Source organism: Triturus cristatus, chromosome 12 (genome assembly GCF_964204655.1).
Source record: "Triturus cristatus chromosome 12, aTriCri1.1, whole genome shotgun sequence".
In the NCBI taxonomy this organism is placed as follows: Eukaryota; Metazoa; Chordata; class Amphibia; order Caudata; family Salamandridae; genus Triturus; species Triturus cristatus.
In genome coordinates, this window is record NC_140595.1 from 112264104 (window position 1) to 112280504 (window position 16401).

A 16401-nucleotide genomic window follows, 5' to 3' on the forward strand; every position below is an offset into this window, starting at 1 on the left:
GGGAACGGTCCCACAAGCTACTCGAGCTCCGGCAGTCGGCTCTGTGCCGTTCACGGTCCCGGTCGAGGAGGATGTCGAGGGACCGGTCGCGGAGCCGCAGCCATCACCACCACTCGTCTGGTTCCAAGTCTTCGGGTAAGTCGAAGCATAGTAAGAAGTCCAAGAGGTGACATCGCTCTTCGGGCTCCCCTCGCCGGTCGCGCGACTCGGCGGAGGGGTCGGGTGTTAGCACCCACGCGGCTCCATCGGAGCCGCAGGAGTCAAGTCTGTCCCCATACCCGCCGTTCCCTGGGACTGACGTGACTCCGGCGGAGATCAGTGCCTTCCTCTCGGCCATGAGGGGCCTGGCTCCGCTGTCGACGCGCCTTCGGGCCCCGCGGGCTCGACTGGGAGGCCTAGCGAGCCGGTGGTTCCGGCCCCGGCGCCGTCATCGACTCCGGTCCCGACGCCGCAGGTCCCCGCGGGATCCAGGCCTGGATCCCAGTCAGCGCCAGTCGACCTCACGACCCCTCCACCGGCGCCGACTCCGGTGCCACCCCCGGCGCCGCCTTCGGAAGACGCCGTTCCCCGGTTTAGTCCCGGTCCGGGCCCGGCGCCGAAGCGGCGCCATCCGGCACCGCACCAGATGCCGATGGGTGGCAATTTCATCTTCCGCCCGGCTCCGATCATTCCACCTGTCTACCAGGAATCGGATGACGATGACGACTGGGAGGGGTCTGATGACCCTCTGGCCTGGCAGGGCCAGTTATCACAGGACTGGGCAGACGAGCTGGGGGATGCCAGTGGTCTTGACACCTCCCCTGACACTGGCTTCATCTCTCCTCCGACCGTGGCTTCGGAGGAAGGTGCTGCATTTTCTGTGGTGCTGCGCAAGGCGGCCGAAGCCCTTGGGCTGGAGCTACTTGCTGTGGCCGTGAGGACTAACCTCCTCACTGAAGTGCTCCAACCGTCAGCAAGCTCCTCGGAGCCTCTGCTGCAGTATAATGAAGCACTAGTGGACGTTCTGAAGGGCACCTAGTCCAAGCCCTCCACAGTACCTCCTGTGGACCGAAACGTGGCCCGGCGCCACCGCCCTGCACCGGGCGACCCCAGTTTTCTGTCCATGCACCCCACACCCGAGAGCCTGGTTATCCAGGCCTCTATTTCCCAGACCACCTTCCCTTCCGCTCCCCCGGATCGGGAATCCAAGAGACTAGAACAGTTTGGTAAGAAGCTGTTCCCCTCCCTTAATTTGGGACTGCGGGCTATTAACACCGCTTGTCTCTTGGACTGTTACTCCCACTCTCTGTGGGATACGGTCGAGGACGTGCTGCCCCAGTGTCCGGAGGAGGCCCGGACACGGCTCGCCCAAGCTCTTGCCGAGGGGCGGGATGCAGCGCGGCATGCCATCCGATGTGGACTGGACACTACGGACTCGCTGGGTAGGGCGATGTCTACCGCGGTGGCGCTTCGTCGCCACGCTTGGCTGCGGTCCACGAGTTTTTCTGGGGATGTCCAGAGCACCCTCATGGACATGCCCTTCGATGGCAGTTGCCTTTTTGGCGACAAAGCGGATAGTGCGCTGGAGCGCTTTGAGGACTCCAGGGCTACGGCCAAGTCCTTGGGCCTCTCAGCCTGCGCCTGCAAACTTCCGCTTTTCGCCCCTTTCGTGGCCAAGGAAGGGGTGCCTCCACACGTCCGCCTAGCCACAGGCCGCAGAACCAACCTCCACGCGGTCGTGGACGTGGATTCCACCGAGGCGGTACAGGGGGACAACGTGCCGGTCCGCCCACATCTACCCCAGCAGCATCCGCCTCAAAGCCCTCCTAGTCCGTGCTTTCAGGCCCATTCCACGCCAGTGGGAGGCAGAGTTTGCCATCACCTGCACCACTGGCGTTCCATCACGTCGGACAGGTGGGTGCTGCAAATCGTCCGAAGGGGCTACTCCCTCCCCTTCGAGGCGACCCCTCCAGCCATGCCACCGCATGTCGGGGGACCACTTGAAACTTCTACATGAGGAAGTTACGGCCCTCTTGGCCAAGAGGGCCATCAAGCGCGTTCCTGGTCCAGAAGTAGGTCGTGGTTGTTATTCCCACTACTTTCTGGTTTCCAAGAAGGGCAAAGGGGGCCTACGCCCTATCTTGGACCTCAGGAGCGTCAACGTCTTCCTCCGGAAGGAGAAGTTCAAGATGCTCACCCTAGCTCAGGTTCTGGCTGCCCTAGACCCTGGAGACTTTATGGTAGCGTTGGACTTGCAGGACGCTTATTTCCACATCCCCGTCCTGCCAGCCCACTGGCGTTACCTGCGGTTCATGGTGGGCCAAGAGCATTTTCAGTTTACCGTGCTCCCCTTCGGCCTCACCAGTGCCCCTCGGGTGTTCACAAAAGTGATGGTGGTGGTCGCAGCTCATCTGCGCAGATTAGGGGTTCCAGTCTTCCCCTATCTCGACGACTGGTTGTTGAAGGCGGTCTCGCCCCAGGCAGTCGTCTCCCACCTCCAGACTATGGCCGACTTCTTGCATTTGCTGGGGTTCTCCATCAATGTGCCGAAGTCGCATCAGAGTCCCTCCCAGAAGCTCCTCTTCATCGGAGAGGTTCTGGACTCGGCGCAGTTCCGGGCCTATCCTCCGGAACAGCGGGTCCGGGATATTCAGGCTCCGATTCCCATCTTTCGGCCTCTATCCCGGGTTTCGGTCAGGTTGGTGCTGCGGCTTCTGGGTCTGATGGCCTCCTGCATCCTGTTGGTGCATCACACGAATGCGGGCTCTGCAGTGGGACCTGAAGTTTCAGTGGACCCAGCATCGGGGCAACCTGTCCGACCACATCCTGATCTTGGAGGGCACTGCGAGTCAGTTGCAGGGGTGGCTCACGGACTGCGATTGGGTCAGTGGCAGATCCCTCCCCCTACCCCAACCGGAGCACATAGTAGTGACGGATGCATCCCTCCTGGGATGGGGGGGCCACATGGAAGAGGCGGAGATCAGAGGCCTCTGGTCTCCGGCGGCGTCCCAGCTCCATATCAACCTTCTGGAGCTGAGGGCGATCCGACTTGCACTGAAGGCATTCCTTCCCTCTGTCCCGGGAAGTGTAGTGCAGGTGTTCACGGACAACACCACCACGGACAACACCACAGCCTTGTGGTATTGCAACAAACAGGGCGGGGTGGGGTCGTGGACCCTTTATCAGGAGGCTCTGCGCCTCTGGACTTGGCTGGAACATCAGGGCATCACCCTGGTGGTTCAACATCTGGCAGGCGCTGAACGCCAGAGCAGACGAACTCAGCCGCCGGTGCATGATGGATCACGAATGGCGTCTAAACTTGGACGTGGCGCAAGGCCTCTTTCGGCAGTGGGGAGAGCCTTGGTTAGATCTATTCGCCACCGAAGAGAACGCGCAATGTCAGCAGTTCTGCGCGTTGGAGTTTCCAAGGCGGCACTCGCTCGGAGACGCTTATCGTCGCGAGTGGAGTTGCGATCTGTTGTCCGCCTTTCCACCTATACCACTTCTGCCCAGAGTGCTGAAGAAGATCAGGCGCGACCGGGCCCACGTCATCTTGGTGGCTCCGGATTGGGCATGAAGTTACTGGTATCCCAGGCTACTCAGTCTGTCGATCGATTTCCCCCGATACGACTGCCTCTTCAGGAGGACCTTCTGTCGCAGCAGCAGGGTACGGTACTCCACCCGAACCTGTCCAGCCTCCACCTCCATGCGTGGAGATTGAGCGGCGACAGTTGATGCCATTTGACTTGCCTCCTGAAGTTTGTGATGTGATTCTGGCAGCCAGGCGTCCCTCCACAAAATCGGTATACGCCTGCAGTTGGAACAAATTTGTGGCATGGTGCACAGCAAAGGCTGTGGATCCCCTTTCCGCCCCTCTTTCTGAGGTTCTCCTCTTTGTTCTTCCCATGGCCCAGCAGGGCTCTGCTCTGGGCACTCTAAAAGTTTATCTCTCTGCTATCTCTTCTTTCTTACGGCTTCCTGATCAGCCTTCTCTTTTCAAATCCCCTGTTGTTTCTCGCTTCTTCAAGGGCATTACTCACATGTTTCCTCCTGTCCCTTTCGTAATGCCTCAGTGGGATTTGAATCTGGTATTGACGTATCTGATGTGCGCTCCCTTTGAGCCACTTCATAATTGTCCTCTTCGTCTGTTGACGCTCAAGACTGCTTTCCTGGTTGCCATCACCTCTGCTAGGAGGGTGAGTGAGCTCCAGGCTATCTCTTCTAAGCCTCCTTTTCTTTCTGTCCATCCGGACAAAGTTGTTCTCAGGACTCGTCCTTCCTTTCTCCCTAAGGTGGTAACGGCCTTTCACATCGGGCAGTCTGTTACGTTGCCCACCTTCTTTCCGCCTCCGCATCCTTCGAAAGAGGAAGAGCGGCTCCACCGTCTGGACCCAAAACGGGCGCTGACCTTTTATTTGGACCGCACCCAACAATTCCGGGTGGACGACCAACTCTTTGTTGGCTACGTGGGCGCTAAGAAGGGGCGGGCGGTGCACAAGCGAACCATCTCTCGGTGGGTCATTTTGTGTATCAAAGCTTGTTACTCCTTAGCTAAAAAGGAACCTCCTGTAGGGCTGAGGGCCCATTCCACTCGGGCCACAGCGGCGACAACTGCCCTGGGCCGGGGAGTCCCCTTGCAGGACATCTGTCAGGCAGCAATGTGGGCCTCGCTGCACACATTTGCCAAACATTATTGCCTGGACAGCCAAGTCCGGAGAGACGGCTTCTTTGGCTGTTCTATTCTCCAGGACTTTCTGGTGTGATCTTGGTTCGCAGACCCACCACCGGGGTTGGTATTGCTGGGGTATCTATTCTAAGGTGAGGGATCTAACTAACGTGTTTCTTTCAGATGAAGAAGTTACTTACCTTCGGTAACGATATATCTGTAAGAAACAGTAGTTAGTTAGAATCCTCACCGACCCACTCATCCTCCCTGTTCTGCGAACCGATATCTAGGGTTGAGGTTATCCCTTTCAGGACCCTAGAATTTTTTGGCACCAGTGTCGGTCTCTTGCATGGCTCTGCGTTCCTGGCACGGAAAGCTATGTACAAGAACCGACGTCAGCGCGTGAGGGCGGCGTCTAAGTACTCCGACGTCATCCTGGCGCACGACGCCGATGACGGACGCGGAGCCGCAGACGACGCCTAGCGACGCGCAAGGGTATTGCTGATGAAAAATCTTTCCGGATCCAGCCTGACGCCTGGGGATATTCTAAGGTGAGGAATATAACTAACTAATGTTTCTTGCAGATATATCGTTACCAAAGGTAAGTAACTTGTTCTTTAGAGCTTTTGTTTTTTACAGTATCTGGGTCAGCAGCAGCCTGGGAGAAACTGCATCAGCAAAGGCTCCTACCGTATGTGACCAGAGGGGGTTAAGGTTGAATATGAATAACCCACAAAGTATTTAAATTTCAGACCTTTTCACGGGTTTGACTATTGGGTATGAAAACAATGTGTTCTGAGTTTCACTTAATATGATAAGTCAATCCAGAGGGATTGACTTATCATTTGGATTTCAACCTTGTCCTATGCTGGACCAAAAAAAAAAAGAATCTGTCAGGATGTAGACTTTGTATCATCAAACCTCTGACAAATGCAGATTGAAAAATGCTTCTCTCAATTTGCCATTGCGTTGAGCTGAGTTCAGCTGGTTCAATAATGTCAGAGACATTCCAACAACCTAATGACTCCACCTCGAAGGACAAAGGTGATGCAATTTGCAAACTAAATTTTTTTAAATATTATTTCATATTCAGAAGCTGGGGATATTTTCAGATATATCCCTTCATTTATATGAAATGCCACTCATTTGTTTGCATAATAGAGACCCTGAAGGCTAGAACAGAATGGTGTGATGCCTTTAATGCATACAAATTATTCATGGAAGGTTGGTTAGTGAGTTAAGATAAGATAGATTGGAAATACATCAACTCCAAAGTGATATCAAAACTTTCCGCCTTGAGGAATCAGAATTTATGTACTATTTGCTCTGAAAGAACACTATAAACCAAGTGAAAAAGAATGACGAGCCCAGCTTGAAAATAAACCATTGACATAGTTATATCCTCGATTCCAGAAAAACACACATCCAACTTTGACTGATCCTGGTTCCAAAAATACTTTTCTCAGTTCAACACTGTAAAACTGTCTATTCGTAAAAACGTAGTCTCCCATTTGAAGAGGACCTAAAAATGTGCCAGCCCCACAAAATGGTGCCCAATCACGTGGACTAGATACTGGGCCCAGAATGAGATATCCATCATTCTTATTACTCAAGGGCTTTTTTCAGAGAGGAGTCTCAATATGACACTTACTTCCTACCAAGAAAGGATGAACACAAATATAGTCCATAAAAAGATGAGGATTAATATAAACAAGATCAGGACAGGGGCTGTGAGCATGCTTTGGGGAAAAATAAGAAATACCAATAGCCAGATGACGATGTTAAATCTTATTCCTAACATTTGGGCGATATTTGTCCACTTAAAATACAATCAAAGCGCATTCAATTTATATATGGTAACTCTAGATCAGGACCATTATGACACATACTCTGTAGGAGAGCAATTAGAAGTTACACATGCCAAGTCATAGGCCAGTCACACCCTGGGGATATAGCATTCCATGGATACCAAATGCGGAATTAACTGTTGGACCACTTCAGTAATGGCTAGCAGCCACTGGTTGCAGAGTATGGGTGATGGGGATGTCTTGTGGTTGTAAAAGTGAACGTTTGTTAAGCGGCTTCCCAGATTGGCCAACATTTCAACCACCCAGCTGTTCTGAACACGGAAACCTTCTCATCTGGACAGTTCAGAATAACAAGTAGTGTAGTTTCCCCTAAATTATACAGATTGTAGATTTGATATCACGTATTCATTATATTTCATGCACCATAAACAAATCCTGGTACGTATAACTGCGCAATGTGGTAGGTAGATGTATGACCATCATGAGGCCACTGATGGTGACCTCTTGGTATACAAGACTTCTCTAATATAACCTACCATTCTAGAAGGAACATCCTTTGACTGGCCCCACGTCCATAAGCTGCCATTGCACATGGTTTTAAGTAATCCTTTCTAAATGGAGACTGCAAGAATGTTAATATACATTGATTGATTGATACTACTCATGCTAACAATAAATATAGTCCAGTTTTTGCGCACATCGACACAGTGAGAGCATGGGAGGCTCGGTCTGAAAGCGCCTCCTCTGGAATTGCTCAGGATGAGATCTCATACAATATGAATCTAAGGCCCCTCTCACCTTAAGGTGGGTTTGTGACACTTTAAGGTGGGTTTGTGACACCTTAAGGTGGGTTTGTGACTGCTATTTCACCCAACCATCAAAGGCAAGGTATATTCCCTCATCCCTAAAGCTGCACGCACCATACACCCCGCTTTACCTCATTGCCACTTTAAAACCTTGATCAACTTTCATTGTGCTTTATTCTGTGCTTTCTTTCAATTGTACTAGTGGTCCCCAAAGGTACCAAGAAATCAAACGCTGCTGCCAACTCACCACATTTTTCCAGTCCTTAACCAATGAACGCCTCTCATTTTACTGCACCTGTGATGCCCGTTAGAGTCATCAACATATTTGTATAAATCTAAAATAAATACATCCTTACGTTCTTGTACGTCGCTTTCTTAGGTGCAAGTGGACCTGGAGAAGATGGAGGATGTTCACCTTATTGAGCTGGATGAGTCCCACCGCAGTGAGCACACTGTATTTATAATGCCACCCGAGGAACCGCAGGGTCCTGATGATACGGAGCTGCCAGCGCTCTATAGGTGAAGCATGTCTTCAGACGCAGATTCTAAAGAGATGGTTGTTTACGAAGGATGCAACCAGTTTTAAGCTCTAAAATGTATGCAGAATTTCTCCAGCTCCAAAGTGTAAAAAGCGTAGGGGAATGCTTTATATGTGTATGCAGGCAGTGAGGAGACGATGAATGCTGGAAAAGACACCAGTGAGCCTCAAGTGATGCTGAACTGCATGTAGATCTGTGGAGCAGGTAATCTAGAGGGTGCAGAGCCATATGGATTGTGGAGTGGTGCATGGAGACAACAAAGAGCCTAGAGAGATACAGGAAGTTCATACGAAATTGATCCCAGCGTGACATTTGTGGTTTTTGTGGCAAGGGCTTGCCTCCAGAAATATTCTTTATCTGTTAATGGAGATATCAAAGAAGTAATAGGGAAGCAATGTACTCTGTATGGAGACTAGTTGGCAGGGAGCCCATGGGGATGTTGTTGCTATATATGCTAATGGAAAGTAGGCCATAGGGAAGTTGTAGCTGGGTATTGAGAAAAGGAGGATTGGCAAAGAAAGCTGTAGTTGTGTATTGCAATATCAAAGAGCTCCTAGGGAAGCTGTAGCTGTGTATGGCGATGGGATCAAGCTCATAGAGAAGCCATAGCTGTGTTAGGTGATATGACGGAGTCTATAGGGAAGCTGTAGCTGTGTACGGAGACGGTAAGGAGCCCAGTATGATGATAGCTGTATTCTGAGATGGGGGAAGTAGCCTATTGGAACATTAATGAGTTTTTGTAGAGAGGGTTTTGAGCCTATAGGGATTCCTTAGCTGTGTATGCAGATAGAAGGCAGCCCACTTTTAAGCTAGGCATGTGTATGGGGATGGTGAAGTAGCACAGAAGAACATTTTAGCTTTATGTTGAGAGTGTTTCCCAATTGGATGCTACAGCTGTGCATACAGTTGGTGCGGAACCCATAGCAACATAAGGAGATGGGAAGCACTAAGAGGGACTGTAAAGTGTGTGGAGAGTACAAGAAGCCCAGGCAAGTACTAAAGATGTGCAGAGTCAGACAGACAAGTACCAGAGCCGTGTATAGAGAGGGTGGAGTACATCATGGGCTTCAGGAACTCTATGGAAAAGAGAATAACTCAGATGGATGATCAGACTGTGATCATTGAGGCATTGGAGCCACAGCCAGTTTAAGGAGAATGTACGGATATGAGAAGAAATACTGCTGTTCTGTATTGAGAAGGTGAGGCTCCCTGAGGTATTCATAGGACTCTGTATGGAGAATGTGAAGAGAAAGGCCCCCATGTATGGAGCATATGGGGAACACATAGGTCTTCTGAGGTTATATATTGTGATGGTTAGAATCCCAGATGAATGTTGATCTTCTGGACAGAGAGAATGCAGAACGCAAAGGAATATTGGTGGTGTGTATAGACAGGATAAAGATTTCAGGAGATGCAGGAGCTGTGTATACATGGAGAGTGAGGATTCCAAAGGAATGCTGAAGCCTTGTTTGAATAGAGTAAGTGGTCCAAAGGAACAAAAGTGCTTTAAATGGAGAGAATGACGAGCTCTGGGAGAAGCAGGAAGCTACAGCTCTGTATTCTAGGTTTTGGGAGGACTAGCATTGCTGGGAGATGTTTGAGTTGTGTTTGGCGGTCCGATGGATACTCGAGCATTATATAGAGAGTGGATGGAGCCCAAAGGAATGACGAAGCTTTGACTAGAAAGGCTTAGGAGTCCACGTTCAAAAAGATTAGGAATTCCAGAGGGATTTTAGTTCTACATATGGTTAGAAGGATTAACTCTGGGAGATGCTGAGGCATGTTTGAATAGGGGCATGAATTTAGAGGGATGCAGGAGCCATGTATTATGTTGTTTAGGGGATACTACATATGCTGGTGTTCTGACCGCGATATTCTCGTACCATAACCCCACCCAAATGCAGATTACCACCATTTGTTGTTTTCACGATCCAGGTACGATAGCTTCCCATTGCTGAAGACTGAGCTCTTTGACCAGCCACACGACCAATTGACGGTGCAGATGTGTCCAGCTCGAAGCAGTGCTCCAAGCAGTCCGGCACCTCGAAGAACCAAGCAGGTAAATGTCCCATACATACCTTTTGGTTACCTGTGTTCCATTTCCCTGCCACATAGACCTCCATATGTACCCTATACTGCCTTGAGGGTAATCTACACATATTGAATAACACCTTTGCCGGGGACTCATCCTTTGACTCTGCACACACGTCTTTATAGCTCCGCATAATACACATCTCCTTCCTCTCTCCTCTTTGTTTTTGATTACCACCCCGCCTTTATCTCTAAAGTAGCATATGCACGCTGTGTCGTATTTGATTGGATAGCATGTTGTGTCTGATCTGCACATCCTAGATGAGCATGTCAGAAAAACGTTTTTCAGGTTCTCCTTCAAGCCCATGGTAAACTTGCCTAGTTTTGTTCATCAGTTCCTTCCCCCTAACACTGAATATTAGGGTCACTAAAGTATATTCAAATTTCCTGTGTGGTTCACGTTGAATGTTTGGCATCATCCGTATTAAATTATCCATAAAATGGAAAAAACAATTTCTCCACACTCTTGTTGTCTTACTCTTTTTCTCTTCCTTCTTGCACATTCTGGCCCCTTCATTATTTATCCATTTTATTGATATTTCCTCCTCTCTTTCTCTGATCTCCTGTTGTGAAAACAATGTTTTTGGGAGTCATGCACTGGTATAATTCCCTCAAAGGAAACAGTGGCTTGTCTGGAGAAAAAGGGAACAAACGGGTGGTTCACCCCCTGAGCTGAGTTAGAATTGCAGCAATGATAGAATATTTAGATTAACAAAATTATGTTCAAGCACCTCTTGACTTTTCAGGGGAAAGATATAGGGGCCCACACTGAATCCCCCTGAACCAGTTCACAGAAAAACTGTGGTATTTTGTAATAATTAGCATTTGTTGTATGATATTCTTGTACAAATCATCTAATCAAGAATGACTACTATAATAAATACATCTTACCAATTAACAAATATTTGTCAGCAAAAGATATCTCGTAAACACTGTTCATCATATCTCTCTAACCAATTAGACTAAAATTCCCTAACTACTTGGTCATCTGTGGCAGGAATTGCCTGGACATACACACTTATTAAATACAAGACAGGCCTGATTGTATGCCAACATGAGAGCGGTTACTCTTTTGAGAATGTATGTGTGTGGCGTAAGACTTTGAACACTAATATTTTGAATACTAATGACCACGGTGTGTTTATCACCATGTTAATTTCAGACATCATATTCAGAACTGTAAGTGGACATTAGTCTCGCAAACAAAACGGAGAATGAAATGTTCTGCTTTCTGAAAGCTGATGGTTGTTGTGCAGTGATGAGAGCTGTAAAGTCATCGCAACTCAGACAAATCAGGCTTGGAAGGAACTAGAAATGGCAACAATTATGCCCGTCTTCCATGTGCTTCTGTAGAAGATGCATTGTTAGTGGTTTGGAGAGATAATGAAAAGCTGCAAAGGAGTTCCCCTTTTCACCTTTGGAGGGAATCATGGGGGTAGAAGGTATAAAAAGTACAGAGGATTTTGGTGGGGCAGACATGACGACTAATTGCTAAGTGGACACGCCAAAGCGCCACCATGCAGTTGTAGGCCCGATGGCATTCTTTGGTGTGCTTGGATACTTACTTGACTTGGCAAGGAAACAGAAAATTTGAATAGGCATTCGACCAAACCTGTAATCATGAGTGTGATAACATATGTGTAAATATTAGGTAGGGATGAGACTAATCTAATAGAGAAAGTAGAGATGTGCTATATCTGAAAGAAACACGTTAGTTAGATTCCTCACCTTAGAATATCCCCAGGCGTCAGGCTGGATCCGGAAAGATTTTTCGTCAGCAATACCCTTGCGCGTCGCTAGGCGTCGTATGCGGCTCGTCGTCGGCGTCGTGTTCGCCAGGATGACGTTGTCGGAGTACTTAGACGCCGCCCTCGCGCGCTGACGTCAGTTCTTCTTTTTTCCGCGCCAGTAAGCACCGATCCGGGAAGAGCATACCCTTTTAGTCATTTTTTTGATGAAACTTTTTCGAACTCTTTTGGTTCCATTCTTCGTCGACCTCGACTCTGGTGCCGATAGGGATGCCTTGCTTTAAAGCTTGTGACTCCTGTCACCGACTGATGTCGGTCACGGATCACCACTGCCGGTGCCTCTTTTGCCTTGCGGCCGACCACGATCCCGAGTCGTGCCTCGACTGCCGGGCCTGGACTTCGAAGGCTAGGCGGGAGCGGTCCCGCAAGCTGCTCGAGTTCCGGCAGTCGGCTCCGCGCCGCTCAAGGTCGAGGGACTGGTCACGGAGCCGCAGCCGTCACCGCTCGTTGGGGTCAAAGTCTTCGCGATCCAGTAAGTCGAAGCACAGCAAGAAGTCGAAGAGGCGACATCGCTCTTCTAACTCCCCTCGCCGGTTGCGCGACTCGGCTGAGGGTTCGGGTGGCACCACCCGCGCGGCTCCATCGGAGCCGCAGGAGTCCCATTCGACCCCATACCCTCCGGTCCCTCGGTCTGACGCGACTCCAGCGGAGGTCAGGGACTTCCTTGTGGCCATGAGGAACCTGGCTCCGCCGTCGATGCCTGCTGGCGCGCCTTCGGGCCCCGCAGGCTCGACCGAGGGATCCAGGCGTGGATTCCAGTCGGTGCCGGTCGACATCACGACCCCTCCGCCGGCGCTGACCCCTCTGGTGCCGCCCCCGGCGCCGCCTTCGGACAACGCCGTTCCCCAGTTTAGTCCCGGTCCGGGCCCGGCGTCGGAGCGGCGCCGCATCCGACGCCGATGGATGGCAGGTTCATCTTCCGCCCGGCTCCGATCCTTCCACCTGTATACAAGGAATCGGATGACGGTGACGACTGGGAGGGGTCTGAGGACCCTCTGGCTCGGCAGGGCCAGTTATCTCAGGACTGGGCAGACGAACTGGGGGATGCCAGTGGTCTTAACACCTCCCCTGACACTGGCTTTATCTCTCCTCCGACCGTAGCTTCGGAGGAAGGTGCTACATTTTCTGTGGTTCTGCACAAGGCAGCCGAAGCCCTTGGGCTGGAGCTGCCTGCTGTGGCCGTGAGGACTAATCTCCTCACTGAAGTGCTTCAACCGTCAGCAAGCTCCTCGGAGCCTCTGCTGCAGCTCAATGAGGCACTAATTGACATTCTGAAGGGCACCTGGTCCAAGCCCTCCACACTTCCTCCTGTGGACCGGAACGTGGCCCGGCGCCACCGCCCTGCACCAGGCGACCCCAGTTTTCTGTCGATGCACCCCACGCCCGAGAGCCTGGTTATCCAGGCCTCTACATCCCAGACCTCCTTCCCGTCCGCTCCCCCGGATCGGGAATCCAAAAGGTTGGAACAGTTTGGGAAGAAACTGTTCTCCTCCCTTAGTTTGGGGTTGCGGTCTATCAACACCCCGTGCCTTTTGGCCGTTACTTCCACTCCCTGTGGGATACGGTGGAGGACGTGCTTCCCCAGTGTCCGGAGGAGGCCCGGACACGGTTCGCCCAGGCTCTTGCCGAGGGGCGGGATGCCGCACGGCATGCAATCCGATGTGGACCGGACACAACGGACTCGCTAGGCAGGTCAATGGCGACCACGGTGGCGAGTCGTCGCCACGCCTGTCTGAGGTCTCCGGGGATGTCCAGAGCACCCTCATGGACACGCCCTTCGATGGCAGTCGCCTTTTTGGTGACAAAGCGGATAGTGCGCTAGAGCGCTTTGAAGACTACAGGGCTACGGCCAAGTCCTTGGGCCTCTCGGCCCGCGCCTGCAAACTTCCACTTTTCGCCCCTTTCGTGGCCAAGGAAGGGGCGCCCCCTCACGTCCGCCTACCCTTAGGCCGCAGAACCAACCTCCACACGGTCGCGGACGTGGATTCAGCCGAGGCGAAGCAGGGGGACAACGAGCCGGTCTGTCCACATCTACCCCAGCAGCATCCGCCTCAAAGCCCTCCTAGTCTGAGCTTTCAGGCCCATTCCACGCCAGTGGGAGGCAGAGTTCGCCATCACTTGCTCCACTGGCGTACCATCACATCGGACAGGTGGGTGCTGCAAATCATCCGAAGGGGCTACTCCCTCCCCTTCGAGGCAACCCCACCAGCCATGCCACCGCAGTGCCACCAGATTTCAGGGAATCACTTGCAATTTCTGCAGGAGGAAGTTACAGCCCTCTTGGCCAAGGGGGCCATCGAGCGCGTTCCTGGTCCAGAAGTAGGTCGTGGTTGTTATTCCCACTACTTTCTGGTTCCCAAGAAGGGCAAAGCGGGCCTACGCCCTATCTTGGACTCCAGGAGCGTCAACGCCTTCCTCCAGAAGGAGAAGTTCAAGATGCTCACCTTAGCTCAGGTTCTGGCTGCCCTAGACCCTGGAGACTGGATGGTAGTATTGGACTTGCAGGACGCTTATTTCCACATCCCTGTCCTGCCGGCCCACCGGCGTTACCTGCAGTTCACGGTGGGCCAAGAGCATTTTCAGTTTACCGTGTTCCCCTTCGGCCTCACCAGTGCCCCTCGGGAGTTCACGAAAGTGATGGCGGTGGTCACAGCTCATCTGCGCAGATTGGGGGTTCCAGTCTTCCCCCATCTCGACGACTGGTTGTTGAAGGCGGGCTCGCCCCAGGCAGTCGTCTCCCACCTCCAGACTACGGCCGACCTCTTGCATTTGCTGGGGTTCTCCATCAATGTGCCGAAGTCGCATCTGAGTCCCTCCCAGAAGCTCCTCTTCCTCGGAGCGGTTCTGGACTCGGGGCAGTCCCGGGCCTATCCTCCGGAACAGCGGGTCCGGAATATTCAGGCTCTGATTCCCATCTTTCGTCCTCTATCCCGGGTTTCGGTCAGGTTGGTGCTGCGGCTTCTGGGTCTGATGGCCTTCTGCATCCTGTTGGTTCATCACGCCAGATGGCGGATGCGGGCTCTGCAGTGAGACCTGAAGTTTCAGTGGGCCCAGCATCGGGGCAACCTGTCCGACCATGTCTTGATCTCGGAGGGCACTGCAAGACAGTTGCAGTGGTGGCTCACGGACCACAATTGGGTCAGTGGCAGATCCCTCTCCCTACCCCAACCGGAGCACGTAGTAGTGACGGATGCGTCCCTCCTTGGAAGGGGGGGCCACATGGAAGAGGCGGAGATTAGAGGCCTCTGGTCTCCAGTGGAGTCTCGGCTCCATATCAACCTTCTGGAGCTGAGGGCGATACGACTTGCACTGAAGGCATTCCTTCCCTCTGTCCGGGGAAGTGTAGTGCAGGTGTTCACGGACAACACCACCGCCATGTGGTATTGTAACAAACAGGGCGGGTGGGGTCGTGGACCCTTTGTCAGGAGGCTCTGCGCCTCTGGACATGGCTGGAACATCAGGGCATCACCCTGGTGGTTCAACATCTGGCAGGCTCTCTGAACGCCAGAGCAGACGAACTCAGCCGCCGGTGCATGATGGATCACGAATGGCGTCTAAACTCGGACGTGGCGCAATACCTCTTTCGGCAGTGGGCAGAGCCTTGGTTAGATCTATTCGCCACCGAAGAGAACGCGCAATGCCAGCAGTTCTGCGTGTTGGAGTTTCCAAGGCGGCACTCGCTCAGAGACGCTTTTCGTCGCGAGTGGAGTTGCGGTCTGTTGTACGCCTTTCCGCCTATACCACTTCTGCCCAGAGTGCTGAAGTCATCCTGGTGGCTCCGGATTGGGCATGAAGATACTGGTATCCCGAGCTACTCAGTCTATCGATCGATCCCTCGATCCGCCTGCCTCTTCAGGAGGACCTTCTGTCGCAGCAGCAGGGGACGGTACTCCACCCGAACCTGTCCAGCCTCCACCTCCATGCGTGGAGATTGAGCGGCGGCAGTTGATGCCATTTGGCTTGCCTCCTGGAGTCTGTAATGTTATTCTGGCAGCCAGGCGTCCCTCCACAAAATCGGTAAATGCCTGCAGGTGGAACAAATTTGTGGCATGGTGCACAGCAAAGGCTGTGGATCCCCTTTCCGCCCCTCTTTCTGAGGTTCTCCTCATTCTTCTTTCCCTGGCCCAGCAAGGCTCTGCTCTGGGCACCCTTAAGGGATATCTTTCAGCTATTTCTGCTTTCTTACGGCTTCCTGATCAGCCTTCTCTTTTCAAATCCCCTGTTGTTTCTCGATTCTTTAAGGGCATTACTCACATGTTTTCTCCTTTCCCTTTCGTAATGCCTCAGTGGGATTTGAATCTGGTATTAACCTTTCCTATGTGCGCTCCCTTTGAGCCGCTTCATAATTGTCCCCTTCGTCTGCTGACGCTTAAGACTGCTTTCCTGGTTGCCATCACCTCTGCTAGAAGGGTGAGTGAGCTCCAGGCTCTCTCTTCTAAGCCTCCTTTCCTTTCTGTCCATCCGGACAAAGTTGTTCTCAGGACTTGTCCTTCCTTTCTCCCTAAGGTGGTAACTGCCTTTCACATCGGACAGTCTGTTACGTTGCCCACCTTCTTTCCGCCTCCGCATCCATCGAAAGAGGAAGAGAGGCTCCACCGTCTGGACCCAAAACAGGCGCTGTCCTTCTATCTGGACCGCACCAAACGGTTCCGGGTGGACGACCAACTCTTTGTTGGCTACATGGGCGCTAAGAAGGGGCGGGCG

The 16401-nt window shown here is 52.1% G+C and overlaps 1 protein-coding gene across 5 annotated transcripts in view; it reads left to right on the plus strand.

Annotated features, from left to right (window-relative positions):
- DENND4B (DENN domain containing 4B) overlaps positions 1-16401 on the plus strand; it is a 246040-nt gene that overhangs the window by 136613 nt on the left and 93026 nt on the right. For all 5 annotated transcript variants that reach the window (XM_085638871.1, XM_085638875.1, XM_085638874.1 and 2 more), the window contains exons 14-15: positions 7639-7778; positions 9734-9857. In XM_085638871.1, coding sequence (XP_085494997.1) covers positions 7639-7778; positions 9734-9857 — 264 coding nt within the window. The remainder of the gene's footprint in view (positions 1-7638; positions 7779-9733; positions 9858-16401) is intronic.